General features: G+C 36.8%; 1 protein-coding gene across 3 annotated transcripts in view; it reads left to right on the top strand.

The window, feature by feature from the left end:
- Nucleotides 1–13,188, top strand: part of FSTL5 (follistatin like 5) — a gene marked incomplete at both ends in the record, with an annotated part of 536,981 nt that overhangs the window by 255,955 nt on the left and 267,838 nt on the right. For all 3 annotated transcript variants that reach the window (XM_079773039.1, XM_079773038.1, XM_079773037.1), the window contains one exon: nt 2,006–2,126. In XM_079773039.1, the coding sequence (XP_079629165.1) occupies nt 2,006–2,126 (121 nt within the window). The remainder of the gene's footprint in view (nt 1–2,005; nt 2,127–13,188) is intronic.

Below are 13,188 nucleotides of genomic sequence, written 5' to 3'. Positions count from 1 at the left end.
AATAAAAGCCATTGAAAATATTATTAAAATACCTGACCAAACCCTGGTGTAACTGCATCCTAAAATGTCCACGATAACATTACAGCACTTTAGGAAGAACATAGTGAGGTAAGATCAAAGACACTGATTCCCCTCCTACCCAAGAAAAGTCCTTTTCCATGATCTAACAAATAACAGATGGAGAATGACTGAGAGCTCTGTTGCTTTCTAAGTAGAAAAGCAGTATTTTCTTTCTCATTGGGCTCATAGGAGAGATGGCTAAAGCTATTAGGTAGTTTTGTTAATCCTCCAGCTGGACTGTACTCAAGTGTAGGGTTTAATACTTGCTATCAACAGGATCTATTTCTATGGACCTATTAAAGCAGACATATGTTTTGCCTTTCTCCCCCTCCCCCTCAAAGGCAGGAAATATGAGCTTAACCAATGAAATTTGAATACAATGTATAAGGATAGAGAATGCATTATGTTGTCAAAGTTATATTTGGCAGTGAATATGTTGTCATTGCATATTATACCTCAGGTGGCTAAAGATGGGGCTGGATGTTCTAGTCACTCACATCTAAGCTCCATCCTCAGAGCTGCCTCCATAGCTCATCCACACTCATGCCTAAGTGAACTTTTCAGATAGAAGTGTTCTAAAATGGGTGAAAAATAGCTCAAAGGCACCCGAGAATCTTTAGAAATTAGAATCACAAATCTACCATTGATATACAAAGAAATTTGAAAACATATTGCTCTCCCAAAGAAAAAGGTACACTGTGAATGCATAACCAAAAAATGCTCAAGCTGGTGTGAAAATCTGCAGTGAATTATTTGAATAAGAAGCACAATATATATCAAAGTCATATTTTAACTTTAAATGATTATTTTTCCAGTGAATACTATATGTTAAGTCTTGCCTCTGACTATATGCATGCATATATGTATGTGTGCATGTGTGCTTGTGTGTAACGTTTATTACAACCACAGGATACAGATGTTACTATCTTCAGTGTCTAACTGAGGGATGGTTAAGTAATTTGCCAGAAACGATAGAGCTGCTAAGTGGCATTGGCAGGACCTGAACCCAGAGCTAGCTGACTTCATAGCCTGTATTTTTTTCTGATTACACTATGTAACCTTTAAAAAACATGCACGGTGATGCACTGCTCCAAGCAATCTGAACTATTGCCTCTCTGTCTGTGGAATACGAAAGCCCATGGAGCAGCTATGCAGCTACCCGGAATGAATAGGATGTTTGAAAAATCTTGGGGCGCTCCTTTATATGACAGGCAATAGTCAAAATCAGTGGAGTATAAAAAGCCTCCAGCCTCAGTCCCTAGGACAGAGCACAGAATAGAAGAGCAGTTGTATGATTTTCCTCACCCACCCATGCTTGGATAGATTTTCATCATCAGTCAGTGCATTAATTCTATCTGACTCCTGGAAACAGTCATTTGCTTAATAGCTCCTTTGTGACCGAGGGAGTTAATGCACAATCCCAAATGGCTGCACTTCCAGCAGGGAGGAGTTTAGGCAGAGGAGGAAAAAAAGGCTGACTTCATTTTTCACAAATAATACAAGGACAAAAGTTGGAACAAAGGATTTCACTTGTTCTGTTGGAAAAGAGCCCTGTTTTATTTTGACACAGGTCACTGAGACATAGGAGGCAATTTTCATGTGGAGGTATTTTCTTGAATCAGTATAAATGGAACAAAGTAAAAGAGCCAAATACAAAATATCCTTTTAATGTTCAGATGTTCTGTGTCCTACTGTGAGAATTTTGTATTGGAAAGTTCAGACTAAATTCCAAGTATCTATCTTAACTTTATCACTTTATATCTTTGAGGTAGTTAAAGATAATTGTCCGGTAACTGAAAACCAGATTTTTTTTTTTTTTTAGATTCAGTTCTTTGCAAAACTGCACACTTAAAATGACCTATTAGTTGATTATTACATACAATTAATAATACTATAGAAATGTTAAGACACAGATATAATTGTGTGGTTATAATTGTCTTGTCAGGTGATAAAGCAGGAAGAACTTCGCAAGGATCATTCAGATTGTACTTTGTATGATCTACTGAAATACGATGATTTTAACTCTGACAAGCATCTGGCTCTTGAAGAATTTTATAGAATATTCCGTGAGTATAAAATTCATTCCCTAATCCCTCTTTGTTTTTTGTTTATTTTTCTCTTTATTTACATAAAAGTGTATGTTTGCTTGGTCTCAGAATACAAGCTGTGTCTTAAGAAAAGTCATATAATTGAATAATTTACGTGTTTGGCTATATTGAAGTATATGTAAATGCTAAGGGACTTAGTAGTTCTAAAATGAAGAGCTGGAAATATTCAATAACCCTGATTCTAGTTTAAGACATTAATTCCACAATGAAGCTTTCAAGGTTATTTCAGAGTAGGGGTACTTGACCAGTTGAAAAAAAACAGTTTGATTATTTACACACTGACTTTATTTTTACTTTATTGGGAAACCAACATAGATAAATAGAACTTTTCACATATTTTAAAAATTAAATGTATTGGGGTGACATCTATAATAATAAAAGTGTAATATGCAAATTGGATGGAAGGACTGAGCAGCAGAACTACCATCTGGATGACCTTCCAAATGACCACACTATGACGTGCACTGGTGCCAGGTAAGCCAAAGTGGGTGTGATGTGATTGGTTGGGGGGCCCTGCCATCACCCTAAGATTGCCCTGCAGAGGGAGGCTCAGGCCACTGGCCAGTGACACTGTGGCAGGTGTGCAGGGCTGGCCAGCGATAGCCCCTCAGAGGGAGGCCCAGGCCAGCCAAGCAATTGCACCCCATGCCTGTCGCCCACAGAGGGAGGCAACCGGTGGTGGGGGAGGGGGAGCCAGTGTTGCACAGATGTCAAGCTGTGGCAGTGGCAGGGGTGGGGCCAGCTGCCGGTAGCCAAGGAAAGGAAAGCCTCAATAGGCCCTGATCACCATCCAGGCCTAGGGAGCCTACCCGAGGGGTCCCGGATTGTGAGAGGGATACCCCCTCCATGCATGAATTTTGTGCACTGGGCCTCTAGTTGGTTCATAAGATTATATAGGTTTCAAGTGCACATTTCCATTATACATGATCTGAGTATTGCATTGTGTGCCCACCACCCAAAGTCAAATCATCTTCCATCCATCACCATATATTTGAGCTCCTTTACCCTTCACTACCCCCTTTCTTTGTTGTTTTTTTTAAAAAATATATTTTATTGATTTTTTACAGAGAGGAAGGGAGAGGGATAGAGAGTTAGAAACATCAATGAGAGAGAAACATCGATCAGCCGCCTCCTGCACACCCCCTACTGGGGATGTGCCGGCAACCAAGGTACATGCCCTTGACTGGAATTGAACCTGGGACCCTTCAGTCCGCAGCCTGACGCTCTATCCAATGAGTCAAACCAGTTAGGGCCTCCTTTCTTTGTTTTGATTTTTGTTGTTGTTTTTTTACTACAAAAAGCTTTATTATTTCCTTTTGGTCCAATGCATGGGAGAGGGCTCCAGAGTGCTTAAAAGAATGGCTAGTGAATTCAGAGAGAGGCTCAGGAAAGAGCCAGCCACCAGGGGGATCCTGAGGGGCCCCTTATAGGCCTCTGGGCTCCAAAGGCTCCTAGTCATGCATGTGGCGAACCTTTCGAAGAGATACTTGCTCAGCCCAGCCTGAGGGCCAGTCAGCCTGCAGATGTTAGTCAGGTGGTTGCCCATCTTCTTAATGAGTTTCACCTCCTCAACCAGCAAGTGGTTCTTCAGGAAGTCACAGAGATGGGGGTCTCCATGGGTAGAACCCAGGGCTTGCAGCTCCAAAAGGGCCTGGTGACTTCCATGGCATCCTGATTTTTTTTTTTGCCCCAATCATCTTGGGCAGGATTCAGCAGGAAGAGAATGTGGCCACCACACTGGTTTTGCATCTTTAAGAGTTGCTCAGTGCCCTGGAGCTGCTTCTCTTCCAACTTGAGGAATAAGTGGCCCACATCCTCTAGAGCTACATCCTCACATTTGAAATAGAAACCCAGAGAGAGGTAGTTGTAGGAGGCCCACAGATGTAGGTTGTCCAGGCAGTTGGTGGCAGTCTCTACCTCTGTGGAATAATACCGAGGAATCTGGGAGTTCATGGTTATTCGGTAATAAGAAGTTAAGGTAAAAAACAAAAAAACAGTTGGGCTGGTCTCCGAGGCTAGATGGCTGAGGTGGTTCCAAAAGTGGTGACTGGAGACGATGCTAGAGGGTGGTCGGAGGCTGGGAAAAGGGGTGTCCCTGGGTCTGTTCCATCCAAACACTGTTGAGGCAAGAGACAGATCTGGGACCATTGAGGACTCTGTCCCCTCTTCCCTTTGGCAATTACCATACTGTTGTCTGTGTCCATGAGATTCTATTTTTCTTGTTTGCTCATTGGTTGATTACAGTTTTATGTCCCACGTATGAGTGGAATCAAATGGTTCTTAACTTTTTCTCTCTGACAGGTTATTTTGTTTAGCATAATATTCTCAAGGTTCATCCATTTGTACCAAATGGCAGTATTTCATCTTTTATGACTGAGTAGCATTTCATTGTATATATGTACCACATCTTTATTATATATTTAAATAAAAATAATTTGCATAAGCAAGGAAACTTATATTTATGTTATTTGGAAATTTTTATATTTTTAAAATTGTTTAAAGACTTCATTAAATTGAACCTTTGTGCTTTATAAAGTGTTATGAGGATGATCTGCTAAAAAAAAAAAATTCTGCCCAGTTATCTTTCAAAAAATAATACAAAGAAAAAGAACTAAAAGACAAAAGAAACAAACAAGATAAAACAAAAAACAGAAAAGAGAGGTTTAGCAGTTGGGTGCAAGAACAATAGAAAAAAGATTAATTAATTGGTTGGTATTTGAAAATCACCAAAGAAGCAAAGTTAACCTTTTGCACTCAGATGTCGAGTTTGACTCAACACGGTTAGTATTAGAATAAAGGAATCGAGAAAAAAGCAAGTGAGTGCAAAGGGTTAAATTGGATATACAATATGCTATATGTATATGCATTACATATTGCTTTCCAAATATACATATGTATCATATATATATATATTTCCCAAAAGGCAGGAAGTAGAATTTGTACTTGATATAAAAATATTTTTTAATTATGCTTCTGCCATCTATCAACAGCCTGATATTGAGAAATTATATCTCTGAAAACCCATAGAAATAAGGATAGTAATTTACTTATCCTATATAATAAAAGCCTAATATTCTAAGTGTCTGGTTATCTGGTCATCCGTTCAACCAATCAAAGTGCAATATGCTAATGATATGCTAAGGCTGTTCAACCGCTCACTTGACATGCACTGACCACCAGGGGGCAGACAGTCGACCAGTCAACCAGTCGCTATGATATTCACTGACCACCAGGGGGCAGATGTTCTGACCAGTAGGTTAGCTTGCTGCTGGGTTCAGGCCAATCAGGACTGAGTGAGATGGGCTGGACATGCCCTGGAGCCCTCCCGCGGTCCCTCCTGGGCTGGCTAACCTCCCAGCCCCGATCATGCACCAGTGGGGTCCCTTGGCCTGGCCTGCGCCCTCTTGCAATCCGGGCTGAGGGACCTCTCCCACCCAAGTGCACAAATTTCGGGCCTCTAGTCATATAATAATTTTATATTAACACAGTGAAATATATTTTATGTAATACTAGATACAACAAAATTAATAGTTGTGAAACAGTTGCACATTACAAACTTTAAGGCAAGATATCACTAATGTTCTTCAGTTTTAATTAACTTGAATTTCCATTTTAAATGACAAGACAGAATACAAGAGGAGATGACCCAGTAAACAGTTTTCCTTTAAAATTGTTCTGAAGGCTAGACTACATTTTACATAAAACAAGAAAGCAGCATCTTTATTCCACGTTTATGTGAATAAACTTAAACATAGAGAACTTAACACCTAAGTGGCTGATTTCATAATCAAACCCAAGTCAAACTAATTATGAAGTCTATCTACTAGTATTTTCCATTATCTTCACTCTGTAGTAAACATTGTTTTGTGTACTCAGGGTGGCAGGGAGAAGATATGGCTCATCGGGGAGAAATTATATATAATATAATATAATATAATATAATATAATATAATATAATATAATATAATAATATAATATAATTATATGATATATATCATATTATATTTTGCAAGATAGAAGGGGATAGATGTCATAGAGAGGCCTGCAAAAGGTATTAACTGAATTGAGAATATAATCTCCAGCTTTGGGAATCAAGGAGATTTATGAAGATGGTAGCAATTGAATTAGTCTGCAGGATGAATGGATTTGGATTTTGGGAGATGAGAGATGGGATATAGACACAGAGAATAACATAAATAAAAGCTGAAGCACATGACATACCAGTGTATTTACAGTAACTAGTCCAACTGTAAGATCTGTTTAAGGTCTAAAATTCTACATTAATGTATAAATTATTATTACTATTTATATACTTATTAAGCATTCAGTCTAATCTATCAACTCCTATAAACCACCCTTCTATGAAAATACATGGATATGATTAAATAACAGTAGTTGAAATATGTAGCAATAGCAGAAAATATTTTTAATGTTATATAATTCATCAAGCCTCTATAAGATAATTAAATGTATATATTTGTGTAAGGTTTTTTATTCAAAATATACTTATTGTTGATGGTGGAATGGTGGAGCTGGAAACTAAAAAAACCCACACATACACAATTAAAATGAGTGTGAATAATATGTTATTTTTATGACAGCACAGCTAAGACTGAATAATGATCCCTGGCAATATCAGTAAATAAGAATCTTGCCTAGAATATTGCTGCTTGCACCTATCATGGAAAAAATAATACTGTTTAGGGGGATATGGTTTGAAGTTGCTAAGAAAGGAAAGGTAGTCAGTATATTGTTCTGGTAAATCAAATTCTGCAATTCAGAAACCTGAATCCTCAATAAAAGTGCTCAATAGAGAAATAGCAAAATGTTGTTAAAAAGGAGCCAGGTTGTCCTAGGGAACTATTGATTTGGATAGAAAACTGTAGGACTTTGTTAACTATTTAGAGGTAACATGGTTACCATTTTATGGAAATTATTTATAGTAAATGCAATGAATTTAATGAATATTGTAATGATTCTGCCATTAGGTCAAATTTCTGTATAACACAAAAGGTCTATATTTTTAATATTCTGAGTCACAAAGATATTAGGTAATGAAACTCTTGTAATCAGCAATCATATTATGAGCCTTTTCTTTGGATAATCACAAAACTGTCTCTTAACAATGATAAAATGATGTTCACATACTTATTTAGAAAAGACAAAGATTTTTAAGCAATGCTGGAATTATATGAGATATCTTAATATTCCTGTAGTCTCACCAAGCAGTTTTTTAGAAAGCTATTACATTTTCAGTGTTACATACTTGTTTAAACTGATTATGAAGCTATATAATGACCCTTCAGAGATAGCAAAACTAACTTGTCCTTATTAGCAAAAAAGTATTTTACTTAAATGTGAATAGAACATATATATATATATATATATATATATATTTCTTTCCATCTGTTATAGCACTGGACAACTAAAACCACATTGTGAAGGTCAGCGACAGGCTTTATATAAAGACATGATTTTTAAAAGTCACTCTATTATAAAATTCTAGGTAGTACCATGAATAAAAAAATGTGTAACAATAGTGAGAAAACAATCTATTCAGAAATTATATATTAAGTACCTATGTGTATAGAGTATTGTGATAGTTAAAGTAACTTGAAAAGATAAAATTCCTTTCCCTTAGGAATATATCATCTTAGGCAGATAGTGATAAAAACGACAGATACAGGAAGAGTAAAGAGTAGTCATCTTTTACATCCAGAATGCATTCTCCCAGATGGTTCCTAAAAAGAAAGCCCAGAAAACTAGTAAGTCCCTAAAAGAATATCTATTAGAATAGACTAAGGCCAGTACAGTTAAGAAATATATCTTGATTTACTGGTAGATAAAATGACAGATTTCTTGAGTTTCAGATTTTTATTCTTTCAGCCACAGTGTAAAATAGAAGAAAGTAAAATAACCGGTAACTTGCGAACAGGAAAACATTAATGGTAAAAAAAACAAACAGCACATTTCAACTGTTAATTATACTATCACAGAAGTTTTCTATAAAATACCTTCCTTTCCTTTCTGAATAAGATGAATTATTTTAATATTACCAATAAACACTAGATGATATTCTTATTTTTTTCTCCAGAATTTTGACATTATTTAAAAAATTATTTGATTTTTACTAATGTGTTGGCATATTCAAAGAGAAACATTTGATTGGAAAATATTGTGGCCTAGAGTTCAAGTGAGGGCTTTGGTGACATACAGAAATATGAAACATGGCCCTGGCCAGTGTGACTCAGTTGGTTGGAGCTTTGTCCTGTACACCTAAAGGTGACGGTTCTATTCTCCATTAAAGCACATACCCTGGTTGCGGTTTGATCTCTAGTCAGGATGCGTGCAGGAGGCAACCGGTGTTTATCTCTCACATCAATGTTTCTTTCTCTCTCTCAAATCAATAAACACATATCCTCAGATGAGGATTAAAAAATAATGAAGCATGTAGTTAAAATTTGATTATCTGATAAGAAGTGGGTTATACAAGGGGAGTATGTAAAGAGAAAGAGATGGGCAAAAGCACACTAAACTGAAATTAAACAACAAAACACTTATGGAGGTAGGGAGAAAGCCAAAGGAATACATCATTATAAAATTTCATTGAGAAACTATTGACCAGCCCTAGCTGGTTTGGCTCAGTGGATAGAGTGTCGGCCTGTGGACTGAAGAGTGAGTCCCAGGTTCGATCCTGGCCAAGGGCACATGCCTGGGTTGTGGGCTCGATCCCCAGTAGGAGCCATGCAAGAGGCAGCTGATCAGTGATTCTCTCTCATCACTCATGTTTCTATCTCTAAAGAGTTAAAAAATAAACTATTGACCAATAATCTAAGGCTGAGTTCAAAACAAGAAATTTTAGGACAAATGCATGACAACTGGATGTGGCAGAAGGAAGTCATTGGTGACTTTGCTCACAGCATTTTCAGGAGAGATGTAGAGTTAGAAGCAAATGTACTGGTGGTTGAGAGGTTAGATCTGAAAAGTTGGGGGGAAATTATGCTGAGCAAAGAAGCAGAGCACATAAGTAAGTATACAGCAAGTATATATTTAGATAAAATCCAAAATAAGTAAAACTCATCTGTGGTATTAGTAGTTAATATGATGGTTGCCTTTGGGAGAGGTGAAGGAAGATGGGGTGGAGACACAGGTGAGAGGAGGACTTCCACCATGCTGGTAATATTCTATTTTTTAGCTCCATTAAAAATTCCACACTGATTTTGGAAATACTGTATTAGACATTGATATAGCTACTTATTTAATTAAAAAATACACAAATCATTTCAGTATGAAGCCTTGCAGCAAGTTTAATTGGCCCATTGGAAAAATAGCTCCACTATATCATTTGATTACAAAATTAATTGGCATATTTGTTTGTGTAATTATAATTTTCTGCGTTAGACTTTATAGATGTGCCCTGACACTTCTGGTGTAAATACAGCTCAGTGCCATTGGCTTACAGGTAAATTCCAAGTTATGTTACTGTTACTAAATCTGGGTTTTGTATACCTTATTGGGAAGGGACGCTCCAAAAGATTGATTATTGAGGCCCAACCTGTAGACATGTGTTCCAAAGGACAGTGTTTGGGTCCTAAACAAGATTAATTACTTTTAAACACTCACAGCTAATGGAAAGGAAACATTATGGTAAGGCAGTACCAATTTGAACTACATAACTTAAGAAAGACAAAGCGTCTTAAATCTGTACCATTTTAAGATGATCCTGTCCTCCCCAGTGTTGAGATTACTATAATCTGTTGTAGCTGGTGTGCTGTTATGCTTCTTTTAGCCTGAAACCTGTGGCGTTCTTCACACAATGATCTCCCACTGGAAAATTTTGTTTGCTGACCTAACTACTTGTAACTCCTAATAGCAGACACAATAAGATCTTTCAATTTCTCTTTTATTTCAAGTGACACTTTATTTCTTAAGGTATTGACTCTTTTTGTTATATAGATACAGAGAGTAAGGATTCTTCTGACACAAAATGAAATCAAATTTAAAAAAAGTAAACAGCAATAAAATGGGAATTGGTCAATCATTCTTGTTTTATACACTGTATGATATCTTATCAATCACAACTTAGTGCATCTCACTCAAAACTACTTTCGCCTCATATCATTGTAATATTTGGGGATAAAGTTTGCCTGAGGCTATTTTTGGACTCTCAAAATCATTTTTGTAATTCATGGGTACTTTCACTTTTTTAACCCCAGGTTCTTTAAATCAATTTCTCAAAAACTCCTTTAATCGAGCCTTGCATTGTTCTTGAGTGGTTCTGAAACCCTATCTTGAGTACATCTATTTCATAATGACTTTACTGTGGAGATCCCCAGCTACACTGCTGCCCCACAGCCAAGTCATTTGGGCGTCACAAAGTCGCCGCACCTTAACAAAGCCTTAGGTTCATTTTAAAACATCTCAAATTTCCAAACTGAATTTCCACTACTGGAATTTAATTTTGAACTAGCCAAATAGTGTTCAACAATTCAAGGCAATTTGAATGTAATATATCATCTAATTAGTAGTTGTTTTACTGAATTCCCTTCTCTAGGTTAGTTTGAGAAAATGCATTTCGTTTACATTTTTCAGTTGAATGTTTGTAAGATTCTTCTCTGTCAAGTGATCCTTTAGAGAGGCATGTATTTACTAAGGGGTTCTTATTATTAAATATAAAATCAAGTGCTTTTAAAACATATAATATAAAATAATTATACACATGTAAGCTATTACCCTTTTAAAATTAAAATTTTTTAAAAATTCAAGAATTTGGAAGCTAGCACTTAGAAAATACATTTTTGCTAAATTTACTTTACTACATAGTTATTATCCTCTTCATTGTTTTTATTTTAACCATAATAAAGGTCTACTTTCTCATTTAAAAGAGTTCTACCATTTTTACAGAGAAGTTAGATAGGTATAATCAGATGAAACATGAAGCTTTAAATAGGCCTTATCACTAGCATTTACTAGTATAATAATAAAACCATAATATGCTAATTAGACTGGATGGCTGAAGGACCTTCTGGACTAAGCTGGGGCTGTGAGGGCCAAGCCTCTTGCATGAATTTCGTGCATTGGGCCTCTAATATACAAATATGATTTAAATTCAGTATCTCATACTAGAGACTGGTGCACAAAATTTGTACACGGGGGGTGGGGTGTGTGTTCCTCAGCCCAGCTTGCACCCTCTTCAATCTGGGACCCCTCAAGGGATGTCCTACTGCCCGTTTAGGCCCCACCAGTATCGGGCCTAAACAGGCAGTAGGACATTCCTCACACAATCCAGGACTACTGGCTCCCAACCACTCGCCTGCCTGCCTGCCTGATTGCCCCTAACTGCTTCTTCCTGCCAGCCTGATCATCCCCTAATCACTCCTCTGCCAGCCTGATTGACGCCTAACTGCTCCCCTGCTGGCCCGATTGCCCCTAGCTGACCTCCCCAGCAGCCTGGTCGCCCCTAATTGTCCTCCCCTGCAGGCCTGGTTGCCCCCAACTTCCCTCCCTTGTAGGCCTGGTCCCTCCCAACTGTCTTCCCCTGCAGGCCTGGACCACCCCACCCCCCCAACTGCCCTCCCTTGCAGGCCTGGTTCCTCCCAACTGCCCTTCCCTGCTGACCTGATCACCCACAACTACCCTCCCATGCCAGCCATCTTCTGGCGGTCATCTTGTGTCCACATGGGGGTGGCCATCTTTGACCACATGGGGGGCGGCCACCTTGTGTATTGGAATGATGTTCAATTTGCATATTACCTCTTTATTATATATGATTAGTTTGTGTCTATTCTGTCTTATTGAAAAAAGGAAATAAATCAAACAGGGAAAATGAATTTTGCTCAATTTAAGCCAACTCACATATTAATAAAAGTTCAGCCTAATTCCATATCACTTTTAACAATGTCTATATATATTTGTTGTAGTAGAAGTTTAAAAAAGAAGGCATAAAATAAAAATTAGGAATGGATATAATTCCATCATTCAGTTATATTACTTTGATATATATTGATATATATACACCTATTTTATGAAATTTTGACTATATTATTTTTATATCTTCAAGAATTTTATAATTCTACATAGTTTCAATTAATTAAATATTGGTAACATATATCATCATCAATAAATATAGTTTAACATATTTTTGAAGGCTTGCATTATGTGAAGATACCAAAATTGTAAAACTATTATTTTCTGATTGTAACACTCCATTTATTACTATTTCCAAGCTATCATTTCTCTCCCTAAATATTAACCCTGCCCATTTAAAATTGAATACAAACAAAAAGATTAGTCATCCTAATAATTTTTAATTTTTTAAAAATATATTTTATTGATTTTTTTACAGAGAGGAAGGGAGAGGGATAGAGAGTTAGAAACATCGATGAGAGAGAAACATCAATCAGCTGCCTCCTGCACACCCCCTACTGGGGATGTGCCTGCAACTAAGGTACATGCCCTTGACAGGAATCGAACCTGGGACCCTTGAGTCCACAGGCCGACACGCTATCCACTGAGCCAAACCGGTTAAGGCTAATTTTTAATTTTATAGTAGTAGTGAAAAAAGAAAAGAAGCAAGTGAAATTGATTTTAACAATATTTATTTATCCCATTGTATCCAAAAATATTATCACAACATCCAATCAATGTAAAAATTAAGAAAATAATTGACAGTTTTTCCTACCAAGTTTTGAAATCAGTATATATTTTATACTTACAGCACATTTCAATTTAGACTAGCCACATTTCAAATGTCTCATAGCCACGTACTGGCTTCCATCCTGGATGGTATAATATTAGAGAGGTAAGAAAAAAGTCTATCTACAATTTTATTTTAGTTATTTTAAATATGAGGTCAAACATATTCTAGTTGTAAATAAATAACATAGTGTGATTCTGTGTTCTTTTCTGTTTTTCAGTAAACCAGAAAAATACACACATATAAGGTATATCATCAACATAAATGTGTATTTTAAAAGCAGAGTTCAATAAAGTGTATTTAATGCCACTTTATTTCGGTGTC

Source organism: Cnephaeus nilssonii (genome assembly GCF_951640355.1).
Source record: "Cnephaeus nilssonii genome assembly, chromosome: 5".
Lineage (NCBI taxonomy): Eukaryota > Metazoa > Chordata > Mammalia > Chiroptera > Vespertilionidae > Cnephaeus > Cnephaeus nilssonii.
Note: the sequence above shows the minus strand (reverse complement) of the source record. Positions and strands in the feature narration are given on the sequence as shown.